Source organism: Dermochelys coriacea, chromosome 11, assembly GCF_009764565.3.
Source record: "Dermochelys coriacea isolate rDerCor1 chromosome 11, rDerCor1.pri.v4, whole genome shotgun sequence".
Classification (NCBI taxonomy): Eukaryota; Metazoa; Chordata; order Testudines; family Dermochelyidae; genus Dermochelys; species Dermochelys coriacea.
Genome location: NC_050078.2, coordinates 13294045 through 13308928, shown reverse-complemented (window position 1 = coordinate 13308928; position 14884 = coordinate 13294045). Strand labels below are relative to the sequence as shown.

At 38.6% G+C, this 14884-nt stretch overlaps 1 protein-coding gene across 4 annotated transcripts in view; it reads left to right on the top strand.

The window, feature by feature from the left end:
* The window catches only part of ZNF148 (zinc finger protein 148), a 52073-nt gene that overhangs the window by 12928 nt on the left and 24261 nt on the right, over window positions 1-14884 (top strand). For all 4 annotated transcript variants that reach the window (XM_043504964.1, XM_038421652.2, XM_043504965.1 and 1 more), the window contains exons 2-3: window positions 12317-12662; window positions 14116-14241. In XM_043504964.1, the coding sequence (XP_043360899.1) occupies window positions 12333-12662; window positions 14116-14241 (456 nt within the window). In that variant the 5' untranslated portion in view covers window positions 12317-12332. The remainder of the gene's footprint in view (window positions 1-12316; window positions 12663-14115; window positions 14242-14884) is intronic.

Below are 14884 nucleotides of genomic sequence, written 5' to 3'. Positions count from 1 at the left end.
GATTGAGACCATGAATTTTGTATTCTTAGGAAACCAGTGTAAAGATTAGAGGCCAGGGTCACCATCTGGTCTCAGTCTTACCCCCACTTGCTGTTTCTATCCCGACTTCCCAATCCCAGTGTCCTTACTCAAACAGTCCCGGTGCAGACAGAAGTCTGTTGAGCATGTGCCAACTGAAATTTTTCAGAGGATGATAATTTGGCCAGATTTGGGTGGATTTTCATGGGGTATAAAAACGTGCAGGACTAGAACTTGGGACCATGAGGTTCTGGGTTGCTGACACTTCCTCATCGCAATGGGAAGCTTGGGCTGGATTTCTGCTGGAGGACACTGTGAAGCTAGACACTGCAGGAAGTACCACCCAACAGGGCCTGTGTGGCTGCCCCTCTTAGTCCATTGATTGCTGGTATATAAACTAGGAAGCCATCATGGGGAGCAGCCTGAGCAATAATGCGGACCGCCTCCTTGCTTCTGCTCCAGACCTTGCCTTGCTGTGTACCCTAGTCTCCAACTTCTGACCCTGGTTCATCTCCAACTCTGCTTTTTTCCTGCCGCCCGTAACCTGGTGCCTGACCCTGACTCCCTAGTATCTTGACCTGGCCCGACCCCAACTGCAACTTGGTAACTGATCGATGCACACTGGCCACCTTCGGATGTGCCCTGACATGGGGGCAGAGAAGGCACATCCCTGATATAAAAGCCATCCCCTGCCAAATTCCAAGTTCCTTCTCCAAAGGATGGGGGCATTAGAGCTTTTCAAAGAAAAGGTCACTAAAATTTTTTAATATGGGCAAAAGAACATGGACAAATACAATGATGTATTTTTTCTCTGGCCTTGCTCTCAGAAACTGCTGAACTGTTTTGGCTGAAATATTCAAAACAAACAAAAAAACCCCACAAATTCAGCCCATGTGGCATGGAAAATTTCAACCCAAACAGTTGAAGTTTGGCAAAGATATAAGCAACTGAAAACAGAGAAGTGTCAGGCAACCTTAAATATAGGCAGTGCTACTATCCCACCTATAGTAAAGCTAAAGCTAGAGCTAAGACTTCTTAATGTTTAAGTTTCACAATGTAAGGACACAGATACCATATGTAATCTATTCATTTCAACCATACAGTAGTAGAAATTCTAATGTTTTTTTGAAATATTGCTTTTATTAATGTTGTAGAGAAGCTGATAATATAGTGTCACAAGATTCATGGACCTTTCCATTCCAGAAAGTAAGCAAATGTTGCATATTTTATTATCATCCATGGTTTTTTGAATGGCTAAAGTGTGGTTGCCTCACTGGTTTGTGGTTTTTAACTTGCTTGTTGCTGGAGTAATATGGAAAGCTTTTTGAGACTTCTGTTCAGTACTGAATATGTTCTAGATATGTTACAGTATGATAAATGGTCAACTAATATTGAGTTTAGAAAAAGCAGGAAGTTCTAGACTATGGCCCCAAACCGCTAAAGGTTTTCACACATGCACTATAAATAATCCCGCTGGGAGGAGTCCCGTTGATTTTAATGGGGGTATTCACAGTGCACAAAGTTAAGCATATAGGTACATCTTTGCAGGATCAGGGCCTATATTGGCATAAGTTCAGCAACATAGTTATTCACAGGGGCATATGCTGTATGATCTGAATCTTAAGAGGGTTTCAATCGTATGGTACAGTTAGAATTCTCTAATTTTGTGATCTGTAAACTTTTTGTGTGTGTATTGATTTATGTTTGGTAACTTTCTTTGCAATTCAAAACTCAACAGCTATTAATTTATTACCTTGAGTGCTACTTTTCTTAATTTCTGAGGAGAGTTCTGCTGATAGTACTGTTTTATTAATACGAAGGATAAAAATAAAACATGTTAAGCATTTACAATTTTTAAAGCATAATTAGGTCATTTTGTCATCTCTCTCTTTGTTAGTATAAAGAATTGCAGGAATATTTCCGTATTTCCTCCTGTAAACAAATTCTAATGTTTAAATTTGAGAGTTTAAATACAAACCCTCTGCTGTTGTAAATTTTGGCATAGGTAAGGTTTCTACACCAGTCTTACCTTTCCTACTCCCAAGTGTACATACAGTTAGAGTTTGGACTGAGTGGCTCTGGCAAAATAAGAGTACAGACACAAGAATAAGACATGGAATAGCCCATGGAACTGGACTGGAGGCTTTTGTTAGTTTTTCCTTTGTGAATTTTATGATTGATTCATTTAAATCCTCCACTTGTCTTTTGTTGCGAGACTGTGTCTGCTGCTGGTACTTTTTTTAATGAGGCTTCAGCAAAAGTTGCTTGTTAGGGAGGTTTTTGCCAGTTTTTATCAGTTATACCAGTGTAATTATACTGGTATAGTTATACTGATATAACTTATTCCAAAATAAAAGTGACCTTTTTTAGTTTACCTTAACCCTCTTCAAATTAATGTAAGCCAGGGGTTCTCAAACATCATTGCAGCATTATCTTGATTTTGATTTTGAAAATTCTGAAGAGAGATTTATTAGCATGGCATCCAGTTGATAAAGATTTGATAGAATTTCTATTATACACACTATTTTTATATTTATTCTTGGCTGAAATTTGGAATGCACAGTGAGAGGGAGTTAGTGCCTGAATCTGTTCATAATACATTATTAAATTAAGTTTTACAGTAGAATTGGCTGATAAATGGTAAATAATTTCCCCCCCGAAAGTTATTTTAAAAAATATATAGATGTTCCATTTTGGAGTGGGATCCTTCCCCCCTTTTCTCTTCTTTTTTCTTTCTGCCATTTTGGCTCTGTAAAAAGATGGAGAACGATGTGTGGAGGGAGGAAATGAAAATGATGAAAACTCAAAACTTTTTGATGTTTTGTTTGAAACTCAGAAAATTTAGAAATAAATGTTAAAAATATATAAACATTTTCATTCAAAGAAGGGGCCATTTTTAATTTAATTTCTTTTTTTGGACAAAAAATTTCAACCACTTCTATTTTACAGCAGATAGGTAGGTAGGTAGGTAGGTAGGTAGATAGATTAGATAAAAATCAGTGTGAAACTTAAAGAATGCACATTTAATATGTGAGAGCAGATAGTCATTTTCCTTCCTCTTTTATTTACGTTATCAGTTTTTCCAGATACTTCCTCTTTCTTCTCTTTTGCACAAGTTGTCTATTCATTCATTACAATCTCCCAAATTCTCTTAAGCCTGTATTGCACATATTAATTTACATCTAAGATTTCTGAAATGCACCCAATTAGTATCTCAAGGTCCATGTTAATTATTTAATAAAATCTACTTTATTTGTACAAGAATAAAAGGAAAAACACATATATACACCCATCCACAACCAGTCAAAGAGCTTGGTCTTGCATTCTACCCTGATGTTAAACAAGCTGATTCTTTCCTGTGGGGTGTCTGTTCTACTCCACTGAGTAGTCACTATCATCCTAATTATCGAGTTAGGTTAGTTCTCTTGCAGTCATTTGGACAGCGTACAGGCCACAGAATACATCATGCAACTCCATGATTTGCTGTCCACTGAGTCAAATCTGGTGCATTACAAGATAAAATGGTTGTGAGGGACAGGGATCTGTTGACACTGTCCAGCCATTGTATTTTAGGTCTTCTGGGGGTCTTTTCCATCCTGGTTTCATTGGGTCAAAGCAGAAAATGATTCTTACAGAGAAGCTGGTAGGCATTTGAAGCAGATGACCATACCAATTTACAGACTGTTGGGAGACGGTATGACAAAGCACAACCTATTTAGTTAGAAAATTGATTTCTTCATTAGACTTTAATTCATGCTATTTGATATTTTTTGATCATTTGGACATGCTTCTTCAAAATGGTGTCCAACTTTTTTTTAATTTGAAGAGAGAAGCATCTCATTTCAGCCCCATAGGTCAGAATACTGACCACAGAAGCTTTATTTATCCTTAGCTTTGTCTCTCTACTTATTAGGGTGTTTGGTTCATGAAAGACATTCTTAATAAAATGCCCCATTACTGATGAGCTTTTGAAGTGGAGGCTTCAGGTTCTTTCTTGATACTGCTTGTATTATCAACAACATAGACAATGTTGGTGAAATCACTGACAATCCCAAATAGGTGGTTGTCCACATGCTAAAGGCCACAGCATATTCAAAATTGGAAGAATTTTGGCTATACCCCAATTAATTTTCACACCGACTTTGGCTGCTGAGTTTTCCAGAGATTTAAGAGCCACAACCAGCTCGTCTGTCGATTTGACAACCAGTGCTATGTTGTTGGCAAAATTGATGATGGTAAGGTTCTTATCATCAAGGCATATGCCTAACCTGCATTTACTTATTGTCTGGTCAAGCATGTAATCTATGATGGCACTGAAGAATTTAGGGGTAGTAACGTGTCCTTGTTGAACACCCAACCTAATTTTGGAAGAAGACAGTTCTTTTCCGATTTACAAGAATGAAGCTTGAGGAGTCATCATGTAGAAGACGAAACATTCTACAGAGCTTATCAGGGATGCCTGCGAATTTCAAGATCAGCCAAAGCAATACCCTGTCAACAGAATCAAATGCCTTGATATCCACAAATGTAATGTGAATGGGGCACTTGAATTCTTGTGCCTTCTGAATAAGCTGTGAAGATTTGCTCCTTTCGTTGTTGAACAGCCGGGAATGAAACCAGCTTGTTGTGGTCTTGTCTTATTGCTTAAGATATCAGCGGCTTGGGCCAATAAGACAGAAGCAAAAACTTTTCCCGGGGTGGACAGAAGAGTAATGCAACAATAATTACAAATGTCTTGTTTGCTGCCTTTACGTTTCCAAAATGGTAGAATATCACTTTTTTGCCAGTCGTATGGGACTGACTGTGCTCTCCGGATGATATTGAGCAGTATCTGCAACCATAAAATAATAGCTGGTCCAGAACTTTTTAACAGTTCTGCAGGATTTTCACTGAATCCTTCAGATTCCTTCCACCTTATTTCTCTTAAGCTTCTTTACAACTCTGTATATTTTGTTTATAGTGAACTTCTTAGGGTCATTTTGTGCAGAATGGGTCAACGTGGCAGTGGCTATCAGGTTACATTATCAGGACACATTTCTTTTGTAACCGCTGTCAAAATTTGGTGGTATTTGTCCTTTTGTTCTAAATAGGCAAAGGCAACAATATTTTTCTTTCAAGACATTTTCAGTTAAGTACCTTTTGCATTTTGAGTGGGGTGGGCTTGAGAGCCCAAGATGCTGCCTAAGCCACAATGTCCATACTGAGAAGGAGTACTTGTGGCACCTTAGAGACTAACAAATTTATTTGAGCATAAGCTTTCATGAGCTACAGCTCACTTCATTGGCTGCTACTCTGAAAAATGTCCATACTGCTATTTTTAGCAAGTCCATTTACTCAAGTGGAAGGCTTGTTCAAAGCTGTTATGTAGATATATCCTTAGATTTCCTTAATGCACCAGGAATCTTTGGAAAAACTTATGAGAGGCACACTGAAACTAACTGTTCTGAAGTGCTGTAGTAGGGTTTGTCTGAGTAGCAGTTTTTGAAACAAAGCAACATGGTTCAGTGGCTCTAGAAGGGGTTCTCACAACAAAATTTTTGGTGGCCTTAGAGTGTGGTCACCAACTCTGGCTGGTGGCCACTATGACAATTTTTCTGTAAAATGTAATTAACTTTAGGAAAAACAAATAAATATGCACTATACCTGTCCAAATCATTGTAATTTATTTATGTAGGGTTTTTTTTGCAGATTCAATAATAATAACAACATACAGTTGTCTCTGTTCTTTACAGGACCTAACCAGAATAAAAACACAAATAAGGTGCTTTGGATGTTCTTGTCTTTTTTGTTGTTGTTTCTTTTTCTTTTTTGGTTTATGATTTTTTTTAAAATAGAATTGCTAGCTAATAAGTCTGCTTCTGTGAAAAGTGATATTTGAATGTTAGTTAATCTTACTTTTCACTGCCATTTGTTAATATCACTTTTCTCGGCAGCAGACTTGTTAGCTAGCTGGGAGGCAGTGAAAAGTGGTATTAACAAACACAAATATCAGTTTTCACAGCACTTACTTACTCAGCCCTCGCAAACTGAGGGACAAATTTAAGCCTTGGATGGGGAGGTGGTAGGGAGGCATTGGGGGCCAGGGGTGATGGGATGGATGGATCAGGGACCGGGGAAGGCAGCAGGGGCCAGAGGCGATGAGGGTGGTGGTGACCCTGAAGCACAGTGGCATCTCGGGCTGAAGCCGGAAGCCTGAGCCCCACCATCTGCGGGAAGGTAAGGAAGTCACACCGGCTGTCTGCTCCTCCGGCGATGTGGCTCCAGAGGGGCACAGGGCCCAACTCCTACTTGCTGACCCAGGGTAGGGGCCAATGCTTTGCTCCCCTCCCTCTCCAAATCACTGCCCAGGCAGTTGTGGCTGCAAGAAAAGCCTCTGGTGGCCGCATGTGAGAAATGCTGTGTTCTGCAAGCAATTGCTGAGCATTGTATCAAAAGAGAAAGAAACTCTAGGACAGAGCAACTGTTCTGAGGTTGTTTTTCCAGTCCTTCCTTTCTTTTTGTTTCTTTCCTGGTATACATATCCGTGCAGTCTATCCTGTGGAGTCCCGCATTCAAGTGCCTTGCTTGAGGCGTTGAGTTTGGGGAATCTCTAACAAGCACAGTGAACACCCTAACTCTGCATTTCTTTTAGCTTTGGAGCATTTAAGTTACACCTTTTATGTTACCTTTTTTTTAATTGGATCTCTGCCTTTATTGAGAGATTTTTTAACTAAATTTTCAAAGATGGTGCTAAAAATCTTACTAAATAAAAGTTTTGAATCCCAGGAAAAAGACTGCTGTGTGAATCACAATGTTTTATATCATGAAGTGTACTAATTTACACTAGTATGTGGTGTATATTATCATGGCTTCTGTCAAGGATAATCTTATTTTGGGGATATCTTCTTTCACAGATGTAGCTTGTTCTGACTTTCTGGTTGACCTACTACAGGTCCAGGTGAATTATTTTGAAAACTTCAGCTTACTTTTTCTGGTCAGTCTGTTGTTCTGCCAAGAGCATTTTTTTTCTTGGTTTCAATTAAAATAATATGATTTTGCTTACTTAAGCAACCTCTGCCCTCCTCCCCACCCCCCCCAAAAGCATCTTGTGGTCAACTATGCTTGATTTGCCGAGGCAGTTCTAATCAGGACACTTCTCATTTGGACTAGTAGCCTATTTTTATGTTTTTCTTTACTTTCATATTATTTGGTACTGTTTTTAGATTTTATGTAGACTAGATTGTGTTTCATCAGTTGTAGCGTTATGCTGCAGATTGAGTCCTTATTATTTTTGTATGAATGGCCAGTTATCTAAAAACCTGCTCTTTTATAATGCACCTGAGGTGACTCAAGATCAGAGCTTGAAAAATGTACCTGATGCCTACTATCCCAAGGACTAAGCCTACTAGTCAGTGTGAAAAGCAGCCATGTAGTCATATCCCTCACAATTTAAACAGCTGACAATATGTTACAAATAAATGCTATATACTATCAGTGTGTGTCCTCTGCTAGGCAGCTGCTGAACATTACCAATTGTTCCTCTCGCATTCTGCTGCTATGTATCACCAGTCTGCCCCAATTCATTGGTGACGGCAGCAGCAGCAGACTCCTTTGCTGTCTTTCTGAGACCCTTTTCTCATTATTCTCCATACCTTTCTGCCAGGAAATAGCTTTAAATCCAGGAATTCCTCAGTTTGTGCCTGATTTCAGAGCAGTGTGACAATATTCTGCATCTGGAGCAGTCCCTAGCACTGCTTTCAGCTGTGCCTTGAACTGACAGACTGCAGCTGCTGTTTTTCACACTTGAATGCTTGCTTCTTAGCAGCTTGCACTTCCCCATCTCAGCGCCTCTCCAGCTGGTTCCTATGAAGGCTGCCGTGCACTAAGGTAATACTGCAGTAGGCCTCAACATAGAATCATAGGATATCAGGGTTGGAAGGGACCTCAGGAGATCATCTAGTCCAACCCCCTAACATGCATAGAATCATAGAAATGTAGGGCTGGAAGGGACCTCAAGAAATCATCTAGTCCATCCTCGTGCACTGAGCAGGATTAAATATACCTGGATCAACCCTGACAGGTGTTTTGTTCAACCTGTTCTTAAAAACCTCCAAGGATGTGGAGTCTGCAGCCTTCACCAGTAACCTGTTTTAATACTTAATTATCCTCATAGTTAAAGTTTTTCCTAATATCCAACCTAAATCTCCCTTGCTGCAAACTAAGATGATTACGTGGCCTATTCTGGGTAGACATGGAAAACAAATGATCACTGTCCGTCTTATAACAACATTTTACATATTTGAAGACTATTATGTCCTCCCTTGGCCTTTTCTTCTCTAGACTAAACATGCCCAATGCTTTCAATCTTTCCTCATAGGTCGTTTTCTAAACCTCTTATCATTTTAGTTGCTGTCCTTTGGACTCTCTCTAGTTTGTTCATAATTTTCTTGAAGTATGGTGCCTCGAACTGGAAACAGTACTCCAGCGGAGGACTCACCAGTGCCCAATAGAGCAGAACAGTTACCTCCCATGTCTTACATGCAACATTCCTGTTACTACATCCCAGAATGGCATTTCCCTTGTTGCAAGTCCTCTCCAGGAAACCTTCAGCATCATTGGCGATGAACAACTACTTCACCCTGCTGCCATGAAACCCCAGTTACCTCCAAAAAAAAATTCCATGGATTACAGTTTCTCTCCCTGGGATCATTGGTGGCATTCCTGGTGCACTTCATCCCTTGAAAAGTGTGAAATCTCATTCTTTTCTTTGATAATATGTGATTCAGACAACTGGAAATACTTTTTATCTTAGCTGAGATAATCTAACCCTGCTTTAAACATTGAAGAGTTGGTGTCCCTTCATTTGAAGAGAAATGCCCTGAAGATGATGCATAAGAAAGACTTCAAAGTTGCTTATCTAAGTATCCCTGGAGAAACTAGTCCATTCTGACTAGATCCCTCCCAAGCACATACTGTCTGATCAGAAAAAAAACTAGAGTTTAGCAGGATAAAGTTTTCAAATTGTCCTTAGTGCCTCAGATTGGCTCTTTTCATACTTATAGAGGTAGTTTGATATAAGTTCTGTTTGATGGCTTCAGACTGTTTGAAAGAGCCTCAGAAACTTAATAAGATAATGCTCCTTTAGTGTTCTTCCAGAGTCAGTCGATCCAAATTTTGAACTTTGTTTCTACAGACCATTTCAGAACAGATTCAACCAACTGTCCTTTAGCTCTGGGTACTCCACTGGTGCCAGATCACTTCTTCCCAAAATCCCTGCTAGACTATCCACTATGTATATAAAAGGTAGTAATTGGTCTACTGTAAGATGGCACGATGGCACTAGAAGCAGAAAGTTAAATGAGAAGCTGTCAAAATCCTAGGTTTCAGAGTAGCAGCCGTGTTAGTCTGTATTCGCAAAAAGAAAAGGAGTACTTGTGGCACCTTAGAGACTAACAAATTTATTAGAGCATAAGCTTTCGTGAGCTACAGCTCACTTCATCGGATGCATTTGGTGGAAAAAACAGAGGAGAGATTTATATATACACACACAGAGAACATGAAACAATGGGTTTATCATACACACTGTAAGGAGAGTGATCACTTAAGATAAGAAAAGGAGTACTTGTGGCACCTTAGAGACTAACAAATTTATTAGAGCATAAGCTTTCGTGAGCTACAGCTCACTTCATCGGATGCATTTTTCTTTTTTCTTTTTTTTCTCCTTTTCTTTTTGCGAATACAGACTAACACGGCTGCTACTCTGAAACCTGTCACTTAAGATAAGAAATCAGCAGCAGCGGGGGGGGGGGGGGAAGGAGGAAAACCTTTCATGGTGACAAGCAGGTAGGCTAATTCCAGCAGTTAACAAGAATATCAGAGGAACAGTGGGGGTCAAAATCCTATCTCTCTAGCAGTATATGAGATCCAGCAAAGCTGAATTGGCAAAGTTAGAAGGAATTCTCCCCAGCAGATTGGAAATTTAGGACACCTGGATTTACCTGACCCAGATGTGCTTCCTTCCACAAACAGATTTATTTGCAAATTTTATCAAATAAGAAAGTTCTGAACTTTTTCTTTGTTCCAGACTCTTAACCACAGCAAGATTGGACAACTGCTTTCTTCTTCACATGGGCTGGTCTGCAGAGACTTTGCTACCTTCCCCAGCAAAGACAAAGGATTGTTGATCCTCATCACCCCAAACTGTCCCTACAGACTGTGGTTTCTGCATCTCTCAGGAACATCTGTCTCTTTGAATCATTGATATTCACACTTATGGAATCTTGTGTACCGAGCCCTTTTAACATGACTGTACTTAACATTTTTGTTGAAATCTAGGAGGACATCTATTCTGGGAAAATACAAAGGGTCTGGAAGCCCTTTTTGTATGGTATTGCTAACTGGAATATTAATTCCATGCAAATGTGTTGGAGTCTCTCTTCTCTAATTTCATCAAAGGCCTTGTTATTCAGCTACCTCACAGGTTAGGTTGTAGATTTGGGGAGTGTCAGTCTTTACTTTTTCATCTCAAATATATTCCTCCATTTTCATATTTCCACATTTTTAAAGGTTGGTGGTTCCTTTTTACTTTCTTATTCATTTATAAATATCTTTGACCTTTTGTATGCGGAGGCTTGCGTTTCAGTGTCTCCCAAAAAGGAAATGAAGCCACATCATTAAATCTTTTAATGGTGTCAGTACCCTACATATTTAGGGTCAAGCTGAATGAATACATCAGTAGTCAATCCATTCTGACTTCCAGCAGTGGAAAGTTTACTGGGACAAGGTCCACTTTACCACGAATATCCAACATGCTTCAGTCTTTTGTCTTGGCAGTTGAGCACTTGAACTTGAAAAGGGGGAGGATTATTAGACAATCCTACAGGTCTCAAAAATCAGCCACCTATCTGACATATTCAAGGAGTTAGAGATTCTTGCTCTTGTGTGATAGGTCAGGCACAGATCCTCTCCTGTCTTGACTAGATTAATGCTGGAGAACGGAAATGTTGGCTGCCTTTTTAATTCTGTTTTAATTTGCTTGAGTGAATTGAATATTCACAGGAATCAGAACTACTAATAGTACTGTCTGGAATCAGGCATGATGCAGATCAGTAATGTGTAATCTTCACCACTCTGTTCTGCCAGTGGGCCACATTCCTAATATCAAATGCTCCTGGCCCCCACTTGGGGTGAGTCTGCCCTTCATGCCAGATTGTGTGATGAGTTTGTGAAAAATGAACAAATCTTCACTAGAAATTAGGATAAATCCAGAATCCTCCCTATTTTTCTCAGTCACTGCAAGTGTTTTTTGAGACATATTTTCTATTTTCAAACTGAAAACTGAGGTTTAAACATTACATGTTGATCTGTTTGATACAAGTTTGTGGATGGAATGTGTGCTTTTGGAGTAGCAGGATGTTAAATTGGTCTGTAGGGCATCACAATGTAATTCTTAGGAGATGATGGAGAGCCCTTCTGTACTGCTGGGCAAGATGGTTTGGCTTCTTTGGCTATTTAATTGGACAGTTAGAACATTAGGGACAGAGCTGACCCAGAGCCTAATTAGCTAAAAAGCCTGACTGAGTTGGAGCTGAGCCTCCGCACAGCATGCTGAACTACTGCCTATTTTCTACTCTGTTTTCGCACTATTCATGGGGGCAGTGTTAAGCCCATAACACCCTGACTCATGCTCTAGTGTCGGAGTGGGTGTGGAGGTGATCACCCCCTTATAAGTATGTTTAACTACTCCTCTTCCTTCCTTCTCATGCAACAACAGCAGCAGCAAGAACCAAAAAATTCTCCTTCCTCTCCCTTGTGAAGATAAAGCTGTTATGGCAGCCTGGAGCAGTGGTGACAGGAGACACAGACAGCACATACAAAGAGTGGGGAGTGGAGAAGAGAGAACACAGTGAAAGGAAGCATCTTCAGGAGAGGGATCAGGCACAAAAAAGGGGGGAGGGGATGGGGAAGAGAGGCAGAAAAGAAAAAACGGAAGCAGTTTGCTTCCTTTAAAGGGTAGGGAATGTATTTAAGTTTCTTTTGGCTATCAATTCTTATAACTACTATATCACCCCGTTATATCGGTAGTCAAAAAACAACCACAACTCAACTACAACCTATTTGAAAGTGTGTATGTGGGAGAGAGAGAGATCTCCTTTAGCTTATTACAACAAAGATGAAGTGTTGAAAGCCCTGGACAGTACTTACAAGAAAGGCATGTGTTGTTGACTCTATTTTGTAAAACTTTTTTTTTAAATGTCAAGTAAATTTTTAAATAACTTCCCCATTTGTAGATATTCACTTGCTGTCCTTCTCTTTGTAGGGTATTGCACTTAAGCATGAATATTGAAGACAAACTTGGAGGATTATTTCTTAAATGTGGTGGCATAGACCAAATGCAGTCACCGAGGGCTATGGTAGGGATGGGTGCAGTATCTGACCAATCTTCAGTATCTGGGGAACGGCAAGAGGCAGTGCTTCAAGACCGGACTATGGCACATCAAGAAATTCTTACAACAGATGAAGTGTTACAAGAAAGTGAGCTTCGACAACAGGAGATGATTTCACATGATGAACTCATGGTCCATGAGGAGACGGTAAAAAATGATGATGAGTTGGAGGCTCAAGATAGACTTCCTCAAGGGCTACAGTATGCAGTCAATGTTCCTGTAAGCATTTTCTTCATGAAATATTGCACACTCATTTAGGAAGCATGGTTTGGTAATGTTGTTGTGTTATGTTAGGAATACATTAATGAGTTATTTGTATTTTGATTATAAAATATTTATTAATAATGGATGCTATTTATGAAAATGTCTTTAGCTGCTGAATGGGTGAAATCTCTGTTAGAGGGCCGACACAAGGCCCTATACATCATTTAAGCCAAGCTTCATGAGCTTAAGTGTGGTTTAAAAAGTGTATTACAGCCTTTTTTAGGTCATTTGCATTGAGGTGAGTTTCATCCAGCTATATTTCATTTTTATAATAAGCATCTATTTATAAAAAAATAGATAATTATATTTGTTGTTACTATATGAATTGACTGGTTAACATTAAACACTTAAAAAAATCACACAATAATAAATTTTAAAGAGCAAATATAAACCAGGATAAGTAATATTATTTAAAGGACCTGCATGATTTATTTGTTTTATGAAAAGCACATTTGGCCATGTGTGGAAATGTTTTTTCTTTTTGCCACCTGAAGCATTTATGTACATGTTTTTAAAGTATATCTCATATAGAAATTTAGCATTTGACAGCTATTGCTTGCATTCATGCTACAGGTCGAACATATGACACTTGGTAGATGCCCATATTATGTCTTCCTTAATATTAAATAGAAAGTGTCTTCCATCCACTACAGGGAGAATACAAATGGCTTCCATTTGAAAAATATGCATTAATACTGTTAAGTTTTATATTTTATTGGTTTAGGTGTTTACTGAAATGTCAGTGATTTAAAAAGACATGTTATAAAGGGGTAAAAAAAAAAAGAATAGTCTTTTTTCAACTGGAGTTTTGTTAAAACACTGTTTATTGGGAGGGCTTTCCTTTTAACTGCAGATCAGAGATTGTTGGGCAGTTTAGAAAACATTTCAGGAATATTTAAGAATATGATTTTTAATAAAGTTGACAGATCAAGAAGTATTACTGGGAAAAAGTTCATTTGCTGTATTTTTGGGGGTTTTTAAAAAAGTTTTTTAGCTCAAATATATAGTAAATTGATCTGTTTCTCTTAAATCCTGGCATTGACAATATGACAGGCAAAAGTAATATAGGTATGAAACAAATGGAAGAGTGATTATATGCACATATGAGAGATTTTGATATACACGAGAAGTCACAAGGAGACACTACAGGTCAGAAAGAAAAGCCTACATTTTTTTGGATGAATGAAGAGGTACAGCAAACTGTAAATCTATATAGAATTATTTCCTTTCCTTCCTTTTTAAGATATTGATTACTCCTTTTTTGTTAAATTTCTGAAAGAATGAAACCATGGGACAATTCCTTCAGAAAAAATTTTAGCCTTTATTTCAGCCTTTTGTCATCTGAAAATGAAAAATTGCTCTTTTGTAATGAGAACCTCACCTGAAACTGACATTTGTATCTTAATAGATCAGCGTAAAGCAGGAAATTACTTTTACTGATGCATCTGAACAACAGAAGAGAGACAAAAAACAAATACGAGAGCCAGTAGATTTGCAGAAAAAGAAGAAAAGAAAACAGCGTTCACCAGCTAAGGTAAGACTGATTTTGGAGAAACCAAGCTTGAAAAGAACCTGTAGATTTGCTATGACTTTGACTGATTTCTTTAGAATTTGAAGTAGTAATGTCAGAAGTTGTTTTATTTGTCCAGTAAAGATGCAACTTTGGAGCATTCCAAGGTCCAGAGAAGACTGTGATATAAGGCATTCATAGTGTGTTTCTTTGAACTCCTTTTAGAAACATGAACCTTTGATATGCTTCAACATCTGTCTCTCCAGACAGTTCCCTTTCCAAATATTTTTTTTAAATTATGAGTCAGTAGTTTTGTGGACAAGTTATAAATCATTGCACTATGTTCATCTAATAATAGTTGTACCTTTCTGTGAGCCTGAGAATTATTGTATGCCCTTATTCATTGAGAACAGTTTAAAAACAAATCTAAAATGACAGTTTTGAAAAATTTTAAAAAGTTTTCATCCATAAATTTAGTAAAATAACCTGCTGGTAGAGAGCATTCCTAAAATTTAAGTGTCTTTATATATATTCTACTCCTGGGGGAATTCTGTGCTGCTGCACGCATACAGAAATATGTCCCTGCACAGATTCTCTTCGTTTTTCTGCAGAAAAATGGTTTCTGTGGGGAACCAAAGAGAAACTGCACCAGTGCTCACTCACTCCT